Here is a 20,679-nt window from a genome sequence, read left to right on the forward strand (position 1 = left end):
TTCTAATGTGACAATAGATTTCTATTTCAAATGTTGTTCTTTTGAACTTTCTAATCAAACAAATGCAGCTTTGGTGAGCAGAAGAGACTTTTAAAGGAGCACAAAAACAAAAAATAAACGAGACCCCAAACTTTTGAACAGTTGTCTATGTTGAAATGTTATTTTATGCAATAAGCTCAAGATACATTTTAGGCTCACTGTATATGATCTGATTTGATTCTGAATCACACTGATGTACAGCTGTGTGTGTCTATCACATTAGCCATATTAAAGGGATAGTTCACTTTGAAATTAATTTTTGGTATGTTTTAGCTTACCTCAAGGGCATCTAAGATGTAGGTGTCTTTGTTTCCGCAGCAGTTTCAATTTTGATTTTTTTTTTGGTCACAGTATTTATATCGTTTTTACCTCTTGTAAACACAGCCACGTCCAAGTGATCTGAGGGCGCCGCCGCTTCGGTCTTTTCTGGAAAGCGCCGGAAGTGATCTCTCGCGCGGTTGCGAAAAAAAATTCAACGTTGTCAGTGTTGATATATCGAAATCGTCTTCCATTGCGATTTCCTGTATATCTAAATATGTTTAGATCTTCACAGTGAAAGGTGACACTTCCGAAATCTCTGTGTAAACAATGAGTGATGTACACGCGTGAGAGATCACTTCCGGCGCGTGCGCAGACCGAAGCGCCGGCGCCCTCAGATCACTCGGACGTGGCTGTGTTTACAAGAGGTAAAAACGATATAAATACTGTTCGTTTTCTCACACAAACCGCTCGTTTCGTGTCTTAGGCCATCAATGTGTACTTACATTTACGAGTGACCATAGACCTGCATTATATGACTGACAGACAAGAACGGTTTGACCTAAAAATATCAAAATTGAAATTACTGCGAAGACAAAGACACCTACATCTTGGATGCCCTTGAGGTAAGCTAAAACATACCAAAAATTAATTTCAAAGTGAACAATCCCTTTAATGTCTGCAGAGATCTGCTGAACTGGTCTCAGATCAGCGGTGTGTGTGTGTGTGTGTGATAGCAGATGTGTGTGCTCCAGATGTTCAGGTTAACTCCTCTACTCAGTCGGGAGGGACGCTTGCGCTGTGTGTTTCATGAAGCCTCCACACACACACAGTTTCTCCACAATGAACACGGGCATCCACACTATAAGATCTCAGGCCACCCAGAACCATCCCAGTGCGGGAATGAAAGTGAACGTTTATTGGGAGCAATCGGCGTTTTATGATCCGCCATCGCCAGATACAGCAGAATGATTTATCGCTCTGGCCCTCCGTCGTCTCCTGTGGGAAACCTTACAGAATATAGAGGATGTAAAACAAACTCGGTGTCATCATCGAAGCCCTGTAAACGCAGTTTGGTGGTTCCTCGCGTTCCTCCGTTCACAGGGAACAGCTGGACGGAGAACGACAGATCACGGGGTCTCAGGTGTGTGTTTAAAAGCTGTGTGTTACACAGCTCTACACAAGATGATGAAAACACACGAGATGCTTCGGTGAAAGACGTCCTTCTGGCACGTTTGTAGATGGTTTGTACATTTATTGACCCGGCTAGGGTTGATTATTATTTCAAAATATTTTTATTTGTTTTTTGTTATATGAAGGTCACATTAAAAATGACGCTTATCTTTTTTTTTTTTATCATGTCAATTTGAACGGCTTGTTATGAATTGTATATGGTTTCAGCCTGGTTCAAGACCCACACTTTTTTATTTTATTTAATATTATAATGTTATGAATTAGTAAATTAAATTTAGTCATACATACATACCGGTCAAAAGTTTGGAAACATTACTATTTTTAATGTTTTTGAAAGAAGTCTCTTATGCTCATCACGGCTGTATTTATTTTAATCAAAAATACAGAAAAAACTGTAATATTGTGAAATATTATTACAATTTAAAATAATGCTTTTCTGTTTTAATAAACTTTAAAATATAATTTATTCCTGTGATCAAAGCTGAATTTTCAGGATCATTACTCCAGTCTTCAGTGTCACATGATCCTTCAGAAATGTCACGATTCATTGATGAATAAACAGTTAAAAAGAGCAGCATTTATTTAAAATAGAAATAATAATAATCTTTTGTAACAATATACATTACAGTTCAAAAGTTTAGGGTCAGTAGTAAAGACATTTATATTGTTACAAAAGATTTCTATTTTTTCTATCATCCTATCTGAAGGATCATGTGACACCGAAGACTGGAGTAATGATCTGAGTAATGAAGACTGTACTGTATGTATATACCTATATGTATGATAAAAATTAAAGTAGAAAATATCAATATATTTTACATTTAAAAATAAATATTTTGTAAATTAATAATAATATTTAAATAAAACAAATGGTTATGGGGCGTCTCCAAATTTCATTCTCATGGTCAAAAGCCCAGAGAGGAATGTTTTAGTTGTGGTTGTAAGTTCCCACATTCACCAGCTGGAGGCGCTTCACTTACAGTTTATGGCTAACTCGCACTATCACCAGATTATTATACGTCACATCTCAGTTCTCAGATATTCCACAACCCGACACACACGAGGAAACCAACACTAACAGGGGCTTTCACTGGGTGTAGGGACCATCTCAACAACAGCACGCCAAGAGTGAACACAAGCGGTGTTTGTCTGAGCATTTGACAGGTTCTGCAGAAAACAGCATCTACTTTCCTGCAGGGCATGATGGGTAATTATGAAGTCACATGATCACTTTGTTTCCTGTGAGCTTCTCATATTCAACATCTGTGGATTATTATTGATTCATTTTAGTAAGTAATTAGTCATCATTGATACTGGTCTAGAGTAACCCTTACCATAACTCTTGAAAGAATTGAGTTTTAATGACAGATTGAGTGAAATATGTGATGTCAGTGACCTCAGTTGTTCAAGTCCTGTGTGTGTGTGTGTGTGTTTTCTGACAGGATGGACACATGCGGGACTGTTTCTGCCCATAATCCAGGGCAAGAGCGGTTCTGTAAAAATAACCCGAGATCCCGCAGGTCCTGTAATGGATTCTGCAGATGTTTCTCCTCAGGAAGCGGAGAACCAAAGAAACGGAGATATTATTGAGTAGTAATAACAGTATGTTGAGTGTGTGTTGATTAGCCAGTATAAAGACGAGGTGAAACCAGGGACGGATTAAGGCGATGATGTGCCCTGGGCACGGATGTCTCAAAGGCCCCCTTCACCAATTTTTTGGACAACAGTGGGCAGGCAAGCCAGGCATTTTTAGGGGACCCCCGAGGGCTGGTCATTTAAACAATCAGAAATGTTAATAATAACAGACGCAGCAACATCTCTGCATCCCCCAGTGTGGGGCCTCTCGCTCGTTACGCTCGTTATGCTTTTACCTTTTTCAAACTGGTGCAGCGCTTACTCGCGGTAGGTAGAAAATGCATGATTTGATTTGTTAAACATGAAAAGGACTTATCCGTCTGGCATGGCAGCTCGCTCTAACTTTAACCTAGATAAATGCATATCCAAGTGCGTGTGCGGAGTGTGCAGCGCGCACTGCATGGCAGGCGTCGGCGCGAACACTTGCATTTTCCAATCAACAGTGGAAACAACTTGAAATAGGCCTACTCAATCTTTTCTGGTCATAGGCCTATACAGAAAAGAATAATGCATCAGTCGCAAGTAGCTACTTTTATTTTTGTAAACTCACAATAACAAGAAACCGTTGTGCTTTTGTAAAATAAAATAAAACAAACAGGGCGCGCTTTCATGGTCTCCGTGGCGTGAACTGGAGCGCGTCTCAAAAATGAACTGAAACACAGTGTATAGCCTCACATACATGATGAATATTTCTATATAAAGCTTGAAATGTCCACTTTTAAACGAAAAAATTCGAATCGAAAGCAAATACCGGCTGATTAGGCTGATATGATATGAAAGGTGCATTTCTCTCTAAAGGCGCATCCACTTTACAGCAGAGATATAGATATGTTTGCAGCCGACACTGATTTAAAAAAAAAATTATTAAACAATAAAAATGCCTAGTTTTTTCCAGACATATATTATCATTAGCCTGCTTTTGCCGGTGCTTTGCGGCAATATTTATGCATGCGCTTGCTTGAGCGCGGAATAGGCTATACGCCTCCACTCAGTATTTAAGCAGAAATTAATATTAACGTGAGATTAGTCGACTAATTGCTTAAAGGAATGACTACTAGTCGTCGACTAGAAAATCTTTAGTCAACGGCAATTCTAATCAATGCATTTATGCCAGTTGACATTTATTTAATTAGTAGCCTAATTCTAGTATCCAGGTCTTTACGTTAAATTAGTTGAGTTAACAATTAGTTAATGAACTAAAATAATAAAACAAAGATTAAATTAAGATGCTATATAGCATTGCTTGTTCCACCACAAAAGACACTTTTTAAGGTGACAATCCGTTACACATTTGAAGATTTACTGTATCTTGAAGATTGTTGTATTGTATTATATCTTCTGTTATAAAGATGAAGATTGACATTTCGTTAAAAAAAAAAATAAGCCCATAGGATACTATTGTAAAACATAAACAACTTAGCCTATGGTCTGTCTTGGTTGTGGTTTTAAACTCATTTTTGTTTTGGTTTTTAAGTAACCGTCTTCTACGCGTGACTTTTATATTACGCAATGCTTTTCACTCGCCTCTAGATGTCCTTCTCAACAGCGCAGCAATACATTCAAATTATTTATTTCATTTATTTACTAGTTAATACTTTGCAACTGCAAAAAAAAAAAAAAATCACATTATTTCTCAATATTTAACACAATTTTACTGAAAATAAAAATAAAATAAAAAGAATAATTTGAAAAGAATAGACACAGTACATTTTACAGGGCCCCCTGCTGGCCCAGTGCCCTGGGCAAGTGCCCAGTAGGCCCGTGCGTTAATCCGTGCCTGGGTGAAACCCTTGGAGAAAAATTTCAATTCATCTATCTGACTGTCTTCAACATTTTTTTGAAAAAAAGAAAAAAAAGAATAAAGTTTACATGTATAAACATTTCAATCTTTATTGCAAAGTTAAGGATCAGGCTGAGGATTTAATACGTACAGTGCATAATTCAGTTATCGAAACAGGCATATCTGAAAGTTGTCAAAGTTGTAATATCTTGTTGTGACTGCAAGGCACCAAAAATAATAACTTGTTTTGCAGTTAAGGTAAATGTGTAGCTGCCTTCAGCATTTTAGTTGAGTGCTCAGAGTTTTACACACTTTTCTAGCAACACTGGGTAAGTGTCAATGCTACAGAAAGACATTTTAAAAGAGTTTCTATTGAAAGGTTATTTCAAGGTCAAACTGGCATGAAGTGTGCTTACTATAATGATTTAAGAGTTAATACAGAATTCGTAACGTAGTAATGTAATAGAGAACAAAAAAAGACAAACAACTCATTCTCAAGAGACAAAAATTAGTCAAACAATTTAGAGTTTGTGTCGCATTAATAGTTTCTGAAGCGGTAACGCCACCTTGTGGAAATCTTCTGGAACTGCAGGAACTGAGCTTCGAGCTGTTGGCAGATAACAAAAGACTGAGTTAACTACAGTTCATTTATCAGGCAGTATATTCAGTCATTTACAACTTTTAACTTAAGACAAACATATATTAAAGGGGTCCTTTTATGCTTATTTGCATGTTTAACTTTCTTTAGCATGTAATGTGTAAGGGATAATCCACGGCTAGCCATGCATTAAAGGATTTTAATGGACGACGTAGAGGCGAAGAACCACCCGACGCGAAGGGTGGTTGCCTCTACGTCGTGCATTAAAATCCTTTAATGCATGGCTAGCCGTGGATTATCCCGCTTATACCCACGGCCGCATTAACAATAGGGCTAGGCCCGAGCAAGGAGGGGGCCCGTGATTGGCTGTGGAGTAGATACTACTAGCCATCTGATTGCCAAAGCCTTACCACGCAAAGCCCACCACAAATTAGCCCTGTTATTTAGTGGCGCTTTGCCGTATATTCCATGCATTATCATGGAATCATTATCATTAATATTATAGTGACCGTTCGCAAAGACCCGCCTTTTTTAGTTACTGTGTGACAAGCCAGGCGGCTCTCACGAGTCACGCACATCATGTTCTCACTCACGCACTGAAAAATACATCGCGGGGCAAAGACTAACGTTACACCGAGTGACTATGAGAGAGAGTTCAGAGCAGCTTACTCATAGGCGTCATTTACGGGGGGGACGGGTGGGACATGTCCCCACCACTTTTTGCCAGGGTCGATATTGTCCCCTAGCCTGACTTCGTCATACTCATATTCTAGTCAGAATGTGAGTCTGATACTGCTTCATAGGGCTTTGATTATGAGGCGTGTCTTAACCGAACCAGGAAAAACAACAACTCTGCACTCAATTGGATAGACCTACAACCAATGAGAGCAACGCAGTAAGTCAACTACTTTGCATAGCACAGTTGTCAACTACAGAACTCAAATGCACGCACGCTGGAAGAAGTAAAATAACGAGTGTTGCTTCTTTTACTTGGCCCTCTATGAGTGCGACCAAAGGAGAAACTACAACGACCACAGGGTTTTCATCGCGTCCCGTCTTCTTAGTGACCATCGGAGCCAGCTGATAAATTAAACTTTTGCCGAATCCCGTAGGAAGGACGGCAAACACATCTTTCCGATCGACAAATGCCTTGATTGCAGTTCTCTGTTCGTCTTTTAAAATGAATGCGCTGTCGATTTCTTCTACAACAGACGCGATAGCGGAATCTCTACATCGATCTCAGTTCTCCAGCGGCGGTCATCTCTGAGGGAAACCAGTTCAACCCAAGCGCTCTTTGATAACGTGAGGATTACGTCCCTGCAGATCATCTGTCCATCATCGTATAAAGCCCGCCCTGGCAATTTGATTGGCCCGACGATTTCTGAACCGATCATAATTACTCCTCAATGGAGCGAGTCCAGACCGAACTTCCCGACCAAAAAATGTTGTGGGCGGGGTTCGGGCTGGCATCCAGGCTAATTGTCCCCACCACTTTTGAAACATCTCGCGTCACGGATGTACCAATACAAATAAAACATCTCCAGTTAACTAGCAGCATTCGTTTCATTCATTTGTTAAATAAGAGGCGATCTAGCGCTGAAATGTGTTGTCTTCACTCGGACGCGCGCTTCAATCCGTTGCAGAGATTCTATTCGTTCCAGAGAAATCAATATTCAAAATGCACACAAACGTGTCCCTGCTTCTCTGGGTTCTAATCCGCACTCGTATAGTTTTTTTTTCCCTCATCAAAACCGATAATGTTTATCAGTGATAAAGTATATCAAGATTCTTGATATACAACCACTGATAAACATTATCGGTTTTGATGAGGGAAAAAAACTATACCGAGTGCGGACTAGAACCCTCAACCTCCGACACGCTTGGCAAAAATTCTGCCACTGGACTATCACAACACATATGCACATATGCAACGCAGGCGGATCTATGTATTTATTCACGTAAAAATTCACGCTACTAACAACGTTATATTAGATCTCATTTTACGACCAATTAAACCCAAAGTACCATCACATTTTTGGTCGGACATCATACATTTTTATTTATTTCAATCAGTAAGCTACAGGACATCGTCTTTCAAACCATGACCTGCGCGAAAGAGAAAAAAGAATGAATGCGTCATTGTACCCAGCACTTTTGAAAATGCCCTTCCGAATGCGTCTCTGTCCCCACCACATTTCAAACCAAACTGACGCCCATGAGCTTACTGTTGATATGAAACAAAGTCTCAACTTTCAAATATTGTCATTTAAGTAATTTAAACGATACCGTTTTCAAGTTCAAGTCCACCGACGTTAATCTACTGACAGCTTTGTTGTCGGACAAAATTGCGTATTCGGCGTTATGATTGGCCAGTTCGCCTGTCAATCAAACCCCCGTGGGCAGCAGGGCATGGTGAATTGAAACGTCACGTTTTAATTTGATATAACAAATACATTTACTTGTGAACGATCTACCTGCTGCTGCACGTAGGCCTATAGATGGCTGTCTGTGCCTTATTAGAATATACCAGAGACTATTTATAAAAGGACTTTGGAATATACGCATCAACCAATCAATCGCCTCCACTCTTCACTTCATTCTAGACTATTCTTAAAACACATGCGTCATCATCGACCCCACAAATTTTCGGTAAGTTTGATTATTAACTTGATGGATGTATGATGCTTTTTGTGTTTGATCAATTTTCGCCTAAAGGGCTGGCGATAATATATCCGGTAGAAATATGTACATTTTCCTGCGCCATCATGATACAAGTTAGGCTATAATTTAAACGCGTTTTTAAGCATTGTGGTTTGGATACAAATTATGGTACTTTCCTGTTATCCGGACCCCACGCAAATTATTTTAAACTGCTCAGGCACAGTAAGCAGCGGGAGAGAATTCATTTTGGTTTTGAGACCATGGTGAACTTGAGACGGTTTTGCACAGCGCACTTGAGTTCCGACCCTGAGGTCTTAAAGTGACAGAAGCTACTAATAAAGCTGCTGTCGCCATTTGTGTCAATGATGAAACATCAGAAATAAAGTAATTTACTGCCCTTGACTGAATCACTTTTGTAAAATTAATAAGAATGAATGTTGAATTTATAGTGAAAACTATGTATTGAATATTTGATTACTTTATACAATATAATATTATTCAGTGCTTTAAGTTTTTCAAGTAGGTCGATTTCTTATGTGCCTTTGTTCTATTGTTATTTGTGACTCTTGTCATCAGTAAGCTTGAGATTCTTTTCTTAAGCTACTATTATTTTTTGTGATATTGAAATTGGTCACAAGAATTATGAAATTTTAGTGGCATAAAATTTTGATATGATAAAAAATCGTATTAAAAGTAATATAACTTAACTGTGAAGTATATCATAGATGAATAAAATGACTCGTATAATGATAGAACATTTAGCTCATGTAGTTGGTAACCTAAAGTGGTGGTGGGGGGGCCCTGCAGAGCTCATAGCCCCGGGGCCCAGTGAGCTCTTAATGCGGCCCTGCTTATACCTAGGTTATTTGCCAAGTTAATAAGAAGTTAAAGCTGTAACTGATGTTTACAATGTAATTTTTTAACAGACGTGTAAAAATGACGGTTATTTTCTTAAGTTACGGCTGGTTAGTTCTAGCACTCCGTCCGCTTTAAATAAAGTAGAGCCATCGGATTGCTTTTATTTAAATGAATTATCACATTTATTTAAATTCATTATTAAAAGAGAGAGACAGAGAACTGAAAGAGAAGAAAGAGAGAGATGCGTGCGCGAGTTACCTATGAGCGTCTCTTCTTTAAAGTCTACAGTCCCCTCGTTGCTTAAGCATATAGGCCTATAGCTAACTTAATGATTCATGGATTTATTAAAATTATTTATGAATGATAGGCAACACTGACAGTGACAAGGCAAGCTTTATTTGAACTAATCATGTCATTTATTTAAATGAATTAGCTGTATGTCAATCCAAACTTTTCTTACGCGGATGATGAACGCTGGTGTCTTTTCCATTTTTCCTGTAGCGCTTTAAAACTGATTTAAAGACGGCATTGCTTGACTTGAAGTCTTTATCCCTTATGATGTTGTATTTTGTAATGTGACGGTTTATACCTGCTCTGAGACGCATCAAACTTGCAACACTGTATTCGCGTCCAGCGGTAGACTGAACAGAGGCATAAAACTCCCGAAATGTCTCATTTAAAAGAGAAGCAGAGTAACGTTAGGTCTCGAAATCACAATTGTTCTGTCTTTGGTGCAACAAGTCACTGAAAGTGTTAACTGCCCATTTAGTTGTCTTTTTTGTATTGACCTCATATTTGTCGTCTTCGATCTTATCTAGCTATGTCTTTTCCCTAAAAAAAAAAAAAAAAAAAGCCTAAAACGTATCTAAGTAATATACAGTAGTAGGCTATTTCGTTGTCACCCTGCCTCTCCAAATGCATAACTGACATTAACAAAATGCAATAATGCAGTAACAGCTGAAAAAGTACTTGGGTGTGTGTTTTATTTTATATTTACCGGACAATAATGCAATCGCTGCTGTCTGTCCCATAGAAGAACATGACAGCCCGCGTATGTTTTGGAACTATTGGGTTTTACCTAAACAACGTGACAGCCGTCGCGAGCGATCAAAGAGCGTCGCAACTCTTTCTCTCTATGGCTCTGAGCCTACCTAACGTTTTCATATGTGTCTCTCTCTCACTCTTTTGCAAGTGTAACTCTGTTACTATGGTTACCAATGTTTATAGTAGCGGATTAATTTCGAACTGTAATCAAACTGACTGGAACTACCTGTGCATTAAACGGTTTTACTGCACACCTTCCAGCCAATCAGAATCGAGTATTTAAACAGCCCGTGGTATAATGCTGTTTGAAGCTCTGCAAAGTTTCAAAGCACACAGTTCTTCTCTATATCAGTGTCAGTGTTTCTGAACTCCTGAAACGCCTCCATTGTAGTCTTGAGTTTCTCCCGGGAACGAACACGTCACAATATTCCTCATTTAAATAATTCATACGCAGAATAAAGGGGCGGGGCCTGGTTGAGTTAGTTAGTAGTGTGTTATACTGGTGGTTATGGTAAGGGGCGGGGCAATTCCCAAACACACTCGAAGTGCTCGACCAATCACAACACACTGCTCCAGCCGACCAATCAGAGCACTGTGTGCTTTTCAGAAGGAGGGGCTTCATAGAGACAGGAAGTAAACAGTGTTGTGTTGTTTCTCGTATAACGATCTAACTCGCTGATTAACTATCATAGTACGATTCATCATTGGAGAAACTGACCAACTTCCCAAACCAAAGTACCTCTGTCGTTTGAGGAACCACATTAGTTCAGCAAAACAGGACTGTTATTAATGTACGGAGCCCTTAAAGGGACATGGTTGTGGAAAAAATATATAAAAATACTTTTCAAAGCTTTTGCGTTCTCTCATAAAACTTGTGAGTTCGGACAAACACCTCCTGGTTATGGTCCCGCTGGCAGTGTTTCAGCTCAGGACGTTAACAGTGGAGCGGTTCATAGTGTTTTATTTTGAACTTGGACTTGAGTATAAAGAAATACAGCCAGTTCTTAGTTCAAGGAGTTCAATAAAGTGGCCAATATATTCACAGATTCAAACTTCCCAGATCAATAAGACCTGAGCTAAACCTTGTTAAAACACAAAGACTCCTCTTTCCAATCATAGTAACGTAGACAACGAGCTACATCCAATTTTCCTCAAAATGAGCTTTATAATATCTCTATGAGCAGCCGGCCGAGAGACAAGTCCGAAAGGATAAATGCAGTCGTGATGAGCAGAAGAGACTTCTGTCAAAAACATAAAAAATAGTAATGTTATTTTAGATTTAACAATAAATATTTTGTAATTTAACAATAATATTTAAATAAAACAAATGCTTATGGGGCTCCTCCAAATTTCATTCTCATGGTCAAAAGCCCAGAGAGGAATGTTTTAGTTGTTGTTGTTGTAAGTTCCCACATTCACCAGCTGGAGGCGCTTCACTTTTACAGTTTATGGCTAACTCGCACTATCACCAGATTATTATACGTCACATCTCAGTTCTCAGATATTCCACAACCCGACACACACGAGGAAATCAACACTAACAGGGGCTTTCACTGGGTGCACGTCAACAATAGCACGTCAAGAGTGAACAGAAGCTGTGTTTGTCTGACTTCTACTTTCCTGCATGATGATGGGTAATTATGATGCCATGTGGGATCACTTTGTTTGCTGTGAGCTTCTCATATTCAACATATTGTGGTTATTTCATATACTTTACTGTCTGCAAAGTGCAAACCCGAAAGCCTTACTACAAAAAAGTCATTAATGTTACACAATGTAGTCTCCAAATTCAGTTTACACGTCACTGCTCTCCTGCTGGTTATACACATTTTACATGTCATTTTCAATTCAGCATCATTCAAATAGTTTGTTATTAATAAAAAAGGGCTTACCGACACTTGCCTTTTCATCTAGTTAAGTAAAGGAGCAGGGATGGATCATTGTAGGATTTCAAACTCTCAGTCTGCTTCCTTTTTTGTATTTGACAGGACCTTAAGACAAAACAATATTCTTTTAGTTGAAAAAAAGACACTTTTCTAGGTGATCTCTTAAAGTGCTGTGGTAATTCTGATAGTAAAGTCCGGCCGGCGCTCTAAACATGTTTGGTCAAGGTGTGACTAGATTAAGTGCTGAGATCCTTCACATGTTGACCTTGCTTTTACAAGTTCAGGATTAACCCTAGAAAGCATTAAGAGCGCGTCTTTGTGTGTGTGTGTGTGTGTGTGTGTGTGTGTGTGTGTGTGTGTGTGTGAATGTCTATACGGATATTAATACGGAAGCGTATTGCATTCACTTGAAGAAAAAAATTACTCTGTTTTTCTGAATAAATGAGTTAATTATCTCAGAATTACGAGATAATTTTTCATGGAAAAAAAGTTTTTGCTCTGTTTTTCTGAATTAACGAGTTAATTATCTCAGAATTACAAGATAATTTTTCAGGGAATTTTTTTTTGCTCTGAGATAATTAAGTCGTTAATTCAGAAAAACAGAGCAAAAACTTTTTTTCCATGAAAAATTATCTCGTAATTCTGAGATAATTAACTCGTTAATTCAGAAAAACAGAGCAAAAAAAAAAATTTCTATGAAAAATTATCTTGTAATTCTGAGATAATTAACTCATTAATTCAGAAAAACAGAGTAGATTTTTTTTCTTCAAGTGAATGCAATACGCTTCCGTATATTAAAGTGCGAGAACTAGTTATCCGATTTTCCCGTTCAAAGAATTTCGGTAAAGTCACAGAAATCAATTTGGCTGTATAGAAAAATTCTACTTTTACATCCTTTTACATACAGTAAAGGAAATCAGACTCAGTTTTGAACTTTCTAACCCCTCTGAAGGATCCATCCTCTCCCATAATGCACCAGGATTCCTCTATGACCTTCCTTCCCAGGAGAAGACCTTCATATATGACATCTTTCATGGATCAGCTGCAGGTCAGTTGGCCTATTTTCTCGGATATTGGTGGAAGAGTTCCTTAACAACATAAAACATGAAGTTACTGTAAACACAAATCAGTGACCTTGTTCTCTTTGAATATTTTAGTAAAAATACACAAATATGAAATTGCATAGGCTACACTACCGGTCAAAAGGATTTAGGATTTGTACTGTTTTTGAGAGAAGTCTCTTCTGCTCACCAAGGCTGCATTTATTTGATCAAAAATACAGTTTTCTATTGTAATATATTGTAAAATGTAATTTATTGCTGTGATGCAAAGCTGAATTTTCAGTCTTAAGTGATCAAATGTAAAGTGTCCTTGCTGAATAAAACCATGAGTTTCCTTTAAGAAAATACATCTTACCTCAAACAGAAAAACTGTTTTCAACACTGATAATAATCATAAATGTTTTGTGAGCATCAAATCATATTAGAATGATTTCTGAAGGATCATGTGACACTGAAGACTGGAGTAATGATGCTGAAGATTACAGGACAGGAATTACATTTGAACATACATTACATTACAATAGAAAAAGTTATTTTATAATAAGAGACTTCTTTAAGAAAAAACATTAAAATTGATTTAATGTTTGGAAATTTGATTCCAAACTTTTGACCTGTAGAGTGAGAGAGAGTGTGTGTGTATATATAATTATTATCATTAAAAATATAAAAATGAAATAAAAAAGATTCTCAGATTAAGGCCGTGTGTCCACCAAAGCGGTTTTTCACGCGCCTGGCGTATGTTTTCAATTGTTTTCAATGTGAGCGCCGTGTTTTTAAAACGCCATGAGCATAAGGAGGCGTTTTTTTCATGCTGAAGCGCTGAGCGTTTTTTACAGGTCGCCGAGAGTTGAAGAATGTTCAACTTTGGGTAAAACGCAGCGCTCATCACTGTCACTTTTTACCCAGCCGTCCAATCACAGTGGAGGAGGGGCGGGGCAAATACCACACCGACCAACTGTCACAACATTCTTTCTGTACAACAACATCAACCAGCAGAGCTAACCGAACAAAATGGATGACAAATACATTTTTAGTATGAAACAAATTATCTGCGAAATCAGTTACAAGTAAACTGTGCTGCAGATATTCTGTATCATAGCAACGAAACGTCTCAACGGAAAAAACACTCTCAAGCGCCCACAGCTCGGCGTTTTCAGCAGAGCGTCTAGCGTTTTCAGCTAGCTAAAAGCGCTTTGGTGGACACACCATAGATATCCATAATAAAGGCTAGATGTCTCGTCCGCGCTGCTGGCCAATGGAGGTCGACGTCCGCACCTGGCGGCCATCTTGCCACAGGCAGCTCGCTCACTCAAAACATTGTGCTTTAATGGTGCATGTACTTTTTAAATAACCTTATACTACAGGGCTGTTGAATGCTTGATTCTGATTGGTTGAGAACGTTCTAAGGTGTGCAATTATTTTCAGGGAAACGCACGGCTAAAGTAGTTCCAGGCAGGTTTGACCGCATTACAGTTCCATATCACTGCGCGTAATAACGGAAAATAGGATACAATTCATAACAAGAAAAAACATGCAGCCCCATGCACTTGATCTGCAATTTTCTATGTCTAACTTCACAATCAATGGACACATACAGTTTAATTTTAATAAATAAAGTATGTAGTCCTATCTATAGGCTAAATAGAAAATTAAATTGAATAGGCTATATAAATAAATTGATAGTCCTGCTGGGTTTTCGTAATTATTCCAGATAATATAACAAATAAATAATTATTGATAGGCCTACTTGTTAAAAGGGCTTTGTGTGTTTCATTTATTGGGTTATCTACTGTCAATTATAGAAAACAAGAATGAACGAATTAATTAAAACAAATTTAATTAATAAATAAATAATAATATTGACGCACATGCTTTTCTGTCTCATTATTGCAACATCTCTCTCTCTCTCTCTCTCTCTAAAAACGGCATTAATAACTGCATAAAGCCGGGACACACTGATTATAAGGCCAGTTATGAATGTAATTTGATACTTATTACATGCCCAAACACGTGTTCAGCGCGTTCAGTCTGTTCACAGTCTGTGTTTAAGACCTGCTACAGTCGATGGAAACAGTCAGTCTTCGAATGTTTCAGCGAGTCGTAAGTGTGTCCCCATCATTAGTCTGCTATCAGTGGCTCAAACCTCCGTTACTAACTCTAAAATGACATTTTGGAATTAGCAACGGAGGCATGGGATTAGATGCGTAAGAAATTAGTCCTACATTCAAGAGCGTTTTAATGACAAAAACTTGACAAACGTCTTGAAATGCATCATCTGAACAATGTTTTGAGGTGTGGTAACTGTAGTATAAGCGGAATAATTGACTTCAGGCCGTTGAATTATTAGAAAAATAATGCACACCCGAGGTGTAACGGCCACTCCGCTTCGCGTCGTGACCGCATTACCACCTCGGGTATGCATTATTTTTCTAATAATTCAACGGCCTGTCGTCAATTATTCCTTACATAACTTGCTCAATTTTCTACCGTTTTTCAAACGGTTTGGTTTGTTATAAACGTCAGAGATGTAGTTATGACACTGCATACTTATGAATAATAAGTGTATCAATAAATAATCATCCAGAATTATAGCCACGTTAATAACGTTTGTAAGAAACCAAACCGTTTGTAAATCCGTCAAGATTTCAACGAGATAAGAGTATCTGTGTTCGTGCTGATCACTCATCTTACATCAGGCACCACAGAGCCCGCCAGAAAGCTTGCCTGTGACAAGATGGCCGCCGGTGATGACGATAGAGACTCCGCCGTAAGACATCTAGCCTTTATTATGGATATCTATGGGACACACGGCCGAAAGCCCCGTTCACACTACACGCGACTTTGTCGCTGCAAGTCGCCAGGCGCTGGCGATGAGGTCGCAAGTGGGCGTTCCCACTACTGGTTGACTAGTATGACATCCAAAAGACAGCGAATCAGCTTTCTTGCCATCCATCACTGCAGGCCCAGGGGCTGAGGAGAAGGATCACGTGCGCTCCACTCCTATTGGTTGTCGCTCGCGAAAATCGCTCTTCATTTGCATAATGTTAAAAATTTCTCAACTTTGTCGCGTCGCCAGACACGCCCCATCTAGTCGCCAACGGTCGCTGTCGCGCGTGTCGCCGGAAGTCGCCCGCTCACCATTGAAATGAATGGTATCGCGTCGCTTGGTCGCGTGTAGTGTGAACGGGGCTTAAGTGTATCGTCGGTGTTGTGCGTTCTCTCCATACCTTGAGGAGGACGGCAGAGAACCAGCTGTACCGCTGAAGGAGAAATCCTCAAACACTGCAGCACTTGCTGTAGGGTCAGAGTTCACAGGACAAATATCAGTTTAATAGTAAATACGGTCTTGGCTGACATAACTTTGATTGCCCAGAAATGAATAATTGGACTATAATCAACAAATCCTGGCCCTTCACTCGGTTCACGTTAATATTGGTTAAAGAAGAGCTCTTGTTACCTGATAGGACAATCCCTTCAGCGGCTGCCCGTTAATCGACAGAATGATGTCTCCCTCCTGAATCTTGCCACTTTCCTCCGCAGGCTGACCTGGGAACAGCGTTCGGATTCGCACGATGGAGCCACAGTCGAGGGACGTGTCCAGCTCTGAGATGAAGAAGCTGAAGCCCAGACCGTTCAGGGTCTTCTTAAGTTTCACCTCCTGAATGTTCTCTGGACAGAATTAGACACATTTAAGCCAGCCTTGTGGAGGTGACGTCACATTACCTGTGTGTGTGTCAAGTCAAGTCACATTTATTTATATAGCGCTTCTTAAAATACAGATTGTTTCAAAGCAGCTTTACAGAGATAACAGGAAAATAATGCAACAAAGTTTGTTTCCAGAAGAAAATAGCGTCACAGTCCGGCTTAAGTAAATTCAGTGATGTTTCTTTTTTGTTTTAAAAAAGTTATTAATTTAGTTCATTTATATATATATATAGCCGCTCTGGAGTAAATTGTGATGACATCGTCCAGCTCAGTTCAGTTCTTGTATAATAGTGTCAATACAGGCAGATCAATAATATTGTTGAATATTAAATTAAATGTTAAATGTGTGTAATCCTGAAGGGCATCTGTTTGGGTTACACTTTACAATAAGGTTCATTAGTTAACATTTTCTAACTACATTAGTTAGCATGAACTAATAATAATGAACAGTACTTATACAGCTTTTATTAATCTTTGTTAATGTTAATTTCAACATTTACTAATACTTTATTAAAATCTTGTTAATGCAGTTTGAACTAACATGAACAGCTGTATTTTTATTGACTAACATTAACCAAGATGAACTCATACTGTAACAAATGTATTGCTCATGGTTAGTTCACGTTAGTTAATACATTAACCAATGTTAACTAATGAACCTTAAAAGTGTTACCTCTGTTTGTTTAAGAAGGGAATAAGACATTTCAAGATTTCTCAGTGATTCCAAGGTTTTAACTCTTTCCCCGCCATTGACTGAATTTTCACGCAATCCATGTTTTCACTGTTGTACGATAGGGGCGCTATTACACTTCTTTTTTTAATGAAACTTTTCCACATTCAAGTGTTGATAGAAAAGGAATCCATGAAGATAGATTAAAATATTTTCTTTTTGTTGTTTAAAAATAGAGGCTCTGTTATCTCTGATATATTACATGTTCAGATATTCATACAACAAAATATTCTGGGGGGCCATGAAACTTTTATGAAAATGACCAAAAACGCTGGGGAAAGAGTTAAAACTGTCATGAAACAGTCGTTGCGAGTCTTTTTTTTCCTATTGTGACGTATATCTGAGTGAAATAGCCTTCAGAGATCAGAGAAGACAAGAGATGTGCAAGAGGGAGGGCATTATTAGGGATATTCTGATTCAAGATGTGTTAAAGGTACATGAATAAAAAAATAAAAGATGTGCATGTATAAATCATGAATGACAAATACAGCAATATTCAATAAAAATATAAGAATTGTCAATTTTGATTTCATGTTAAAATCCTGTTTAGTTATTAAAAGTGAGGTTTGAATGGGCTCAGAGATAAAGGCACAAATCCTGATATTTTTAGCCTTCTGATGATGTTAACAATATTCTAAGATGGTTTAAAAGGGTGATTATTATTATTATTTTTTTTCACATGGTGTAGTAAGTAGTCGTCTTTGCTCTGCAAAAGCAGCACAGAATCTGAATCAGTGTGTATACCATTAAAGTGGTGCATTTACATGCATCTTTTGATTACCGTCCGACACAAAGCTGTAGTCTCTGGGCTTGACGCCGAAGGGTCTGGTCATGGTGATGGCAGGACAGCTGTTCCTCACCCCTGTGGGATTCGGTGATCGGACGGCGAGTGTGTCCCGTAACTGAGGGTTTATAGGGTCTCGCCTCAGCACAGAGCCTCCGTCCCGCTCCAGCACCAGACTCACCACCTGCACACACACACACACACACACACACACTATTATCACTAATATCAGTTCAGCTGAAGAGTACTGACCGCATCTGTCAGGCTCCAAAAACCATCATAAAACTAGTCCATATGATTTGTGTACCATATCCCAAGCTTTCTGAATAGCCTTTATTCTGTGAAAATCTTTAGTTTTTGGTCTTTTTTTTGTATGGAGACTGTATGGAGATAAGCATACATACAAAAAATAGCAGTATATAGGTTTAGAAAAACAAATTACGTTTAGAGTGTTTCATATTTGATACATCATGCTTTTATGGATCATACAGTATGATAAAGAGATACATTTTGCTCAAGGAGTAAAAAGGGGTGCCAAAAAGAACAAAAACATGCAATTTGGTGCATTTATTCATATATATGACCAAAAATATGAAATCCTGATAGCTTGTCAATGAGATCTTTATAACACCATATCAGATTACTTCAATAAAATGCATATAAATATCAGTCATCAGACTCATCAATATATATATATATATATATATATATATATATATATATATATATATCTGCAAATAATGTTGTAAGATGATATTTAAATCCTTATGATTTATGATCAATGCTCTATAGTTTAAAAACATGCAATGCAATGATGATTGAGAGATGAACAAATAGACCTTCCCCAAAAGCCTGATGATCATATTTTAACAAGATAAAAAAAAAGTAATTATCAAGTAATTCAAAGTTGCTTCAGTCCAGTAAGTGTTCTTCTTGCAATATAAAAGACAATATTAAAGTTATTCTTACATTTACTTATAAAAAATCAATTAAGATTTCACAGCAAAAACACACGTGAACCACGAGATGAAGGTGGACGTTTTAACAATGACTCTAAAATGCATTTTACTTCCTAAAAAAGTTTGGAATATCAACCAGATGATTGTGTGCAACAGGTCTTTTCAGCAAAGTTTTGATCATGTCGAAAATTTAGAGGCCTTACAAATTCACATACCAAATATGAAAGGCTTTATAGGGTTATACTAAATTCCTAGAAGGAAGCAGTGATTACAGCTGAGCTGAGATGCCGAGAGAGAGAGAGGGAGAGAGAGAGAGAGAGAGAGAGAGAGAGAGAGAGAGGGAGACGAGGAGAGAGAGAGAGAGAGACGAGAGAGAGAGAGACCGAGAGAGAGAGAGAGAGAGAGAGAGAGAGAGAGAGAGAGAGAGAGAGAGAAGAGAGAGAGACGAGAGAGAGAGAGAGAGAGAGAGAGAGAGAGAGAGAGAGAGAGAGAGAGAGAGAGAGACCGAGAGAGAGAGAGGAGAGAGAGAGAGAGAGACCGAGAGAGAGAGAGAGAGAGACGAGAGAGAGAGAGAGCCGAGAGAGAGAGAGAGAGAGAGAGAGAGAGAGAGAGAGAGAGAGAGAGAGAGAGAGAGAGAGAGAGAGAGCGTACCTCGCCTGCTCTTGCCAAACATTCAGCCGCCTGCTGATCTGTGAATCCCTGCAGTCTGGTGCCGTCCACTTCCAACAGCCTGTCTCCTGACACACACCACACACACACACACACAATCATCATTGCCTAGTCGTCACAAGTGACTCAACCAAACCGACGCATTCTTGCATCCAATTACTGAACTAAAGAAAAGATGAGTGCACTAAATCTCAGTCCAGATCCATGACTGATCCCCAGTCTCTGTAAGGCAGTAACCTGCACATGTACCTGTCTGGATTCGGCCATCTTGTTCGGCCACTCCACCAGGTATCAGACTCTTGATGTAAATCCCTCCGTAACGGAGACCGGTATTCACTCCTCCCTGTGGATTCAGACATCAGTCATACATGTGACCTTCTTTTGATAAGAACCCCTTGTGAAAATAAGTGTGCTTGATTGTTTTAAATGTGTACTTTTTAACTGTACTTGTAGATGATATAATATTAATAAAACAAAAGGCCACTTAATGAGGGTACACTTTCATGCCACAAGTTTCCTTTACACACTTTTAGAACAGTCACTTTGTAGAAATGTAAAATCTACATTGAAAAGTACATTGAAATATTTGTTTTAATACTTTTTTTTGTCATGCTATAAAGTACATCTACTAAAAGCACATGTAATTTTAACTGAAACGTCTTCATCATTACAAATGTGTAGTTACAAATATATTTAAATAAATGACACAATTTTCGATAGAAGTTGAATTAAAGGATATTTTAGTTTATCATGAATGATTGTCACTGTTCGCCAGTACACTTTAGCCATATTTCACATACTTTAAGAGTAATTATAAA

General features: G+C 38.4%; 1 protein-coding gene across 1 annotated transcript; it reads right to left on the reverse strand.

The window, feature by feature from the left end:
• Positions 1-12,862: 12,862 nt before the first annotated feature.
• frmpd2 (FERM and PDZ domain containing 2) lies at positions 12,863-20,204 on the reverse strand (the record flags this gene model as incomplete). The annotated part of the gene is made up of 6 exons (XM_056245795.1): positions 12,863-13,041; positions 16,242-16,308; positions 16,472-16,683; positions 18,231-18,417; positions 19,844-19,929; positions 20,111-20,204. Coding segments are annotated over 6 exons (696 nt in total), but the record flags the coding sequence as incomplete, so codon positions are not given.
• Between the last annotated feature and the right edge of the window lie 475 nt (positions 20,205-20,679).

Source organism: Rhinichthys klamathensis, unplaced genomic scaffold, assembly GCF_029890125.1.
Source record: "Rhinichthys klamathensis goyatoka isolate OS25496 unplaced genomic scaffold, OSU_Roscu_1.1 h1tg000035l_1, whole genome shotgun sequence".
In the NCBI taxonomy this organism is placed as follows: domain Eukaryota; kingdom Metazoa; phylum Chordata; class Actinopteri; order Cypriniformes; family Leuciscidae; genus Rhinichthys; species Rhinichthys klamathensis.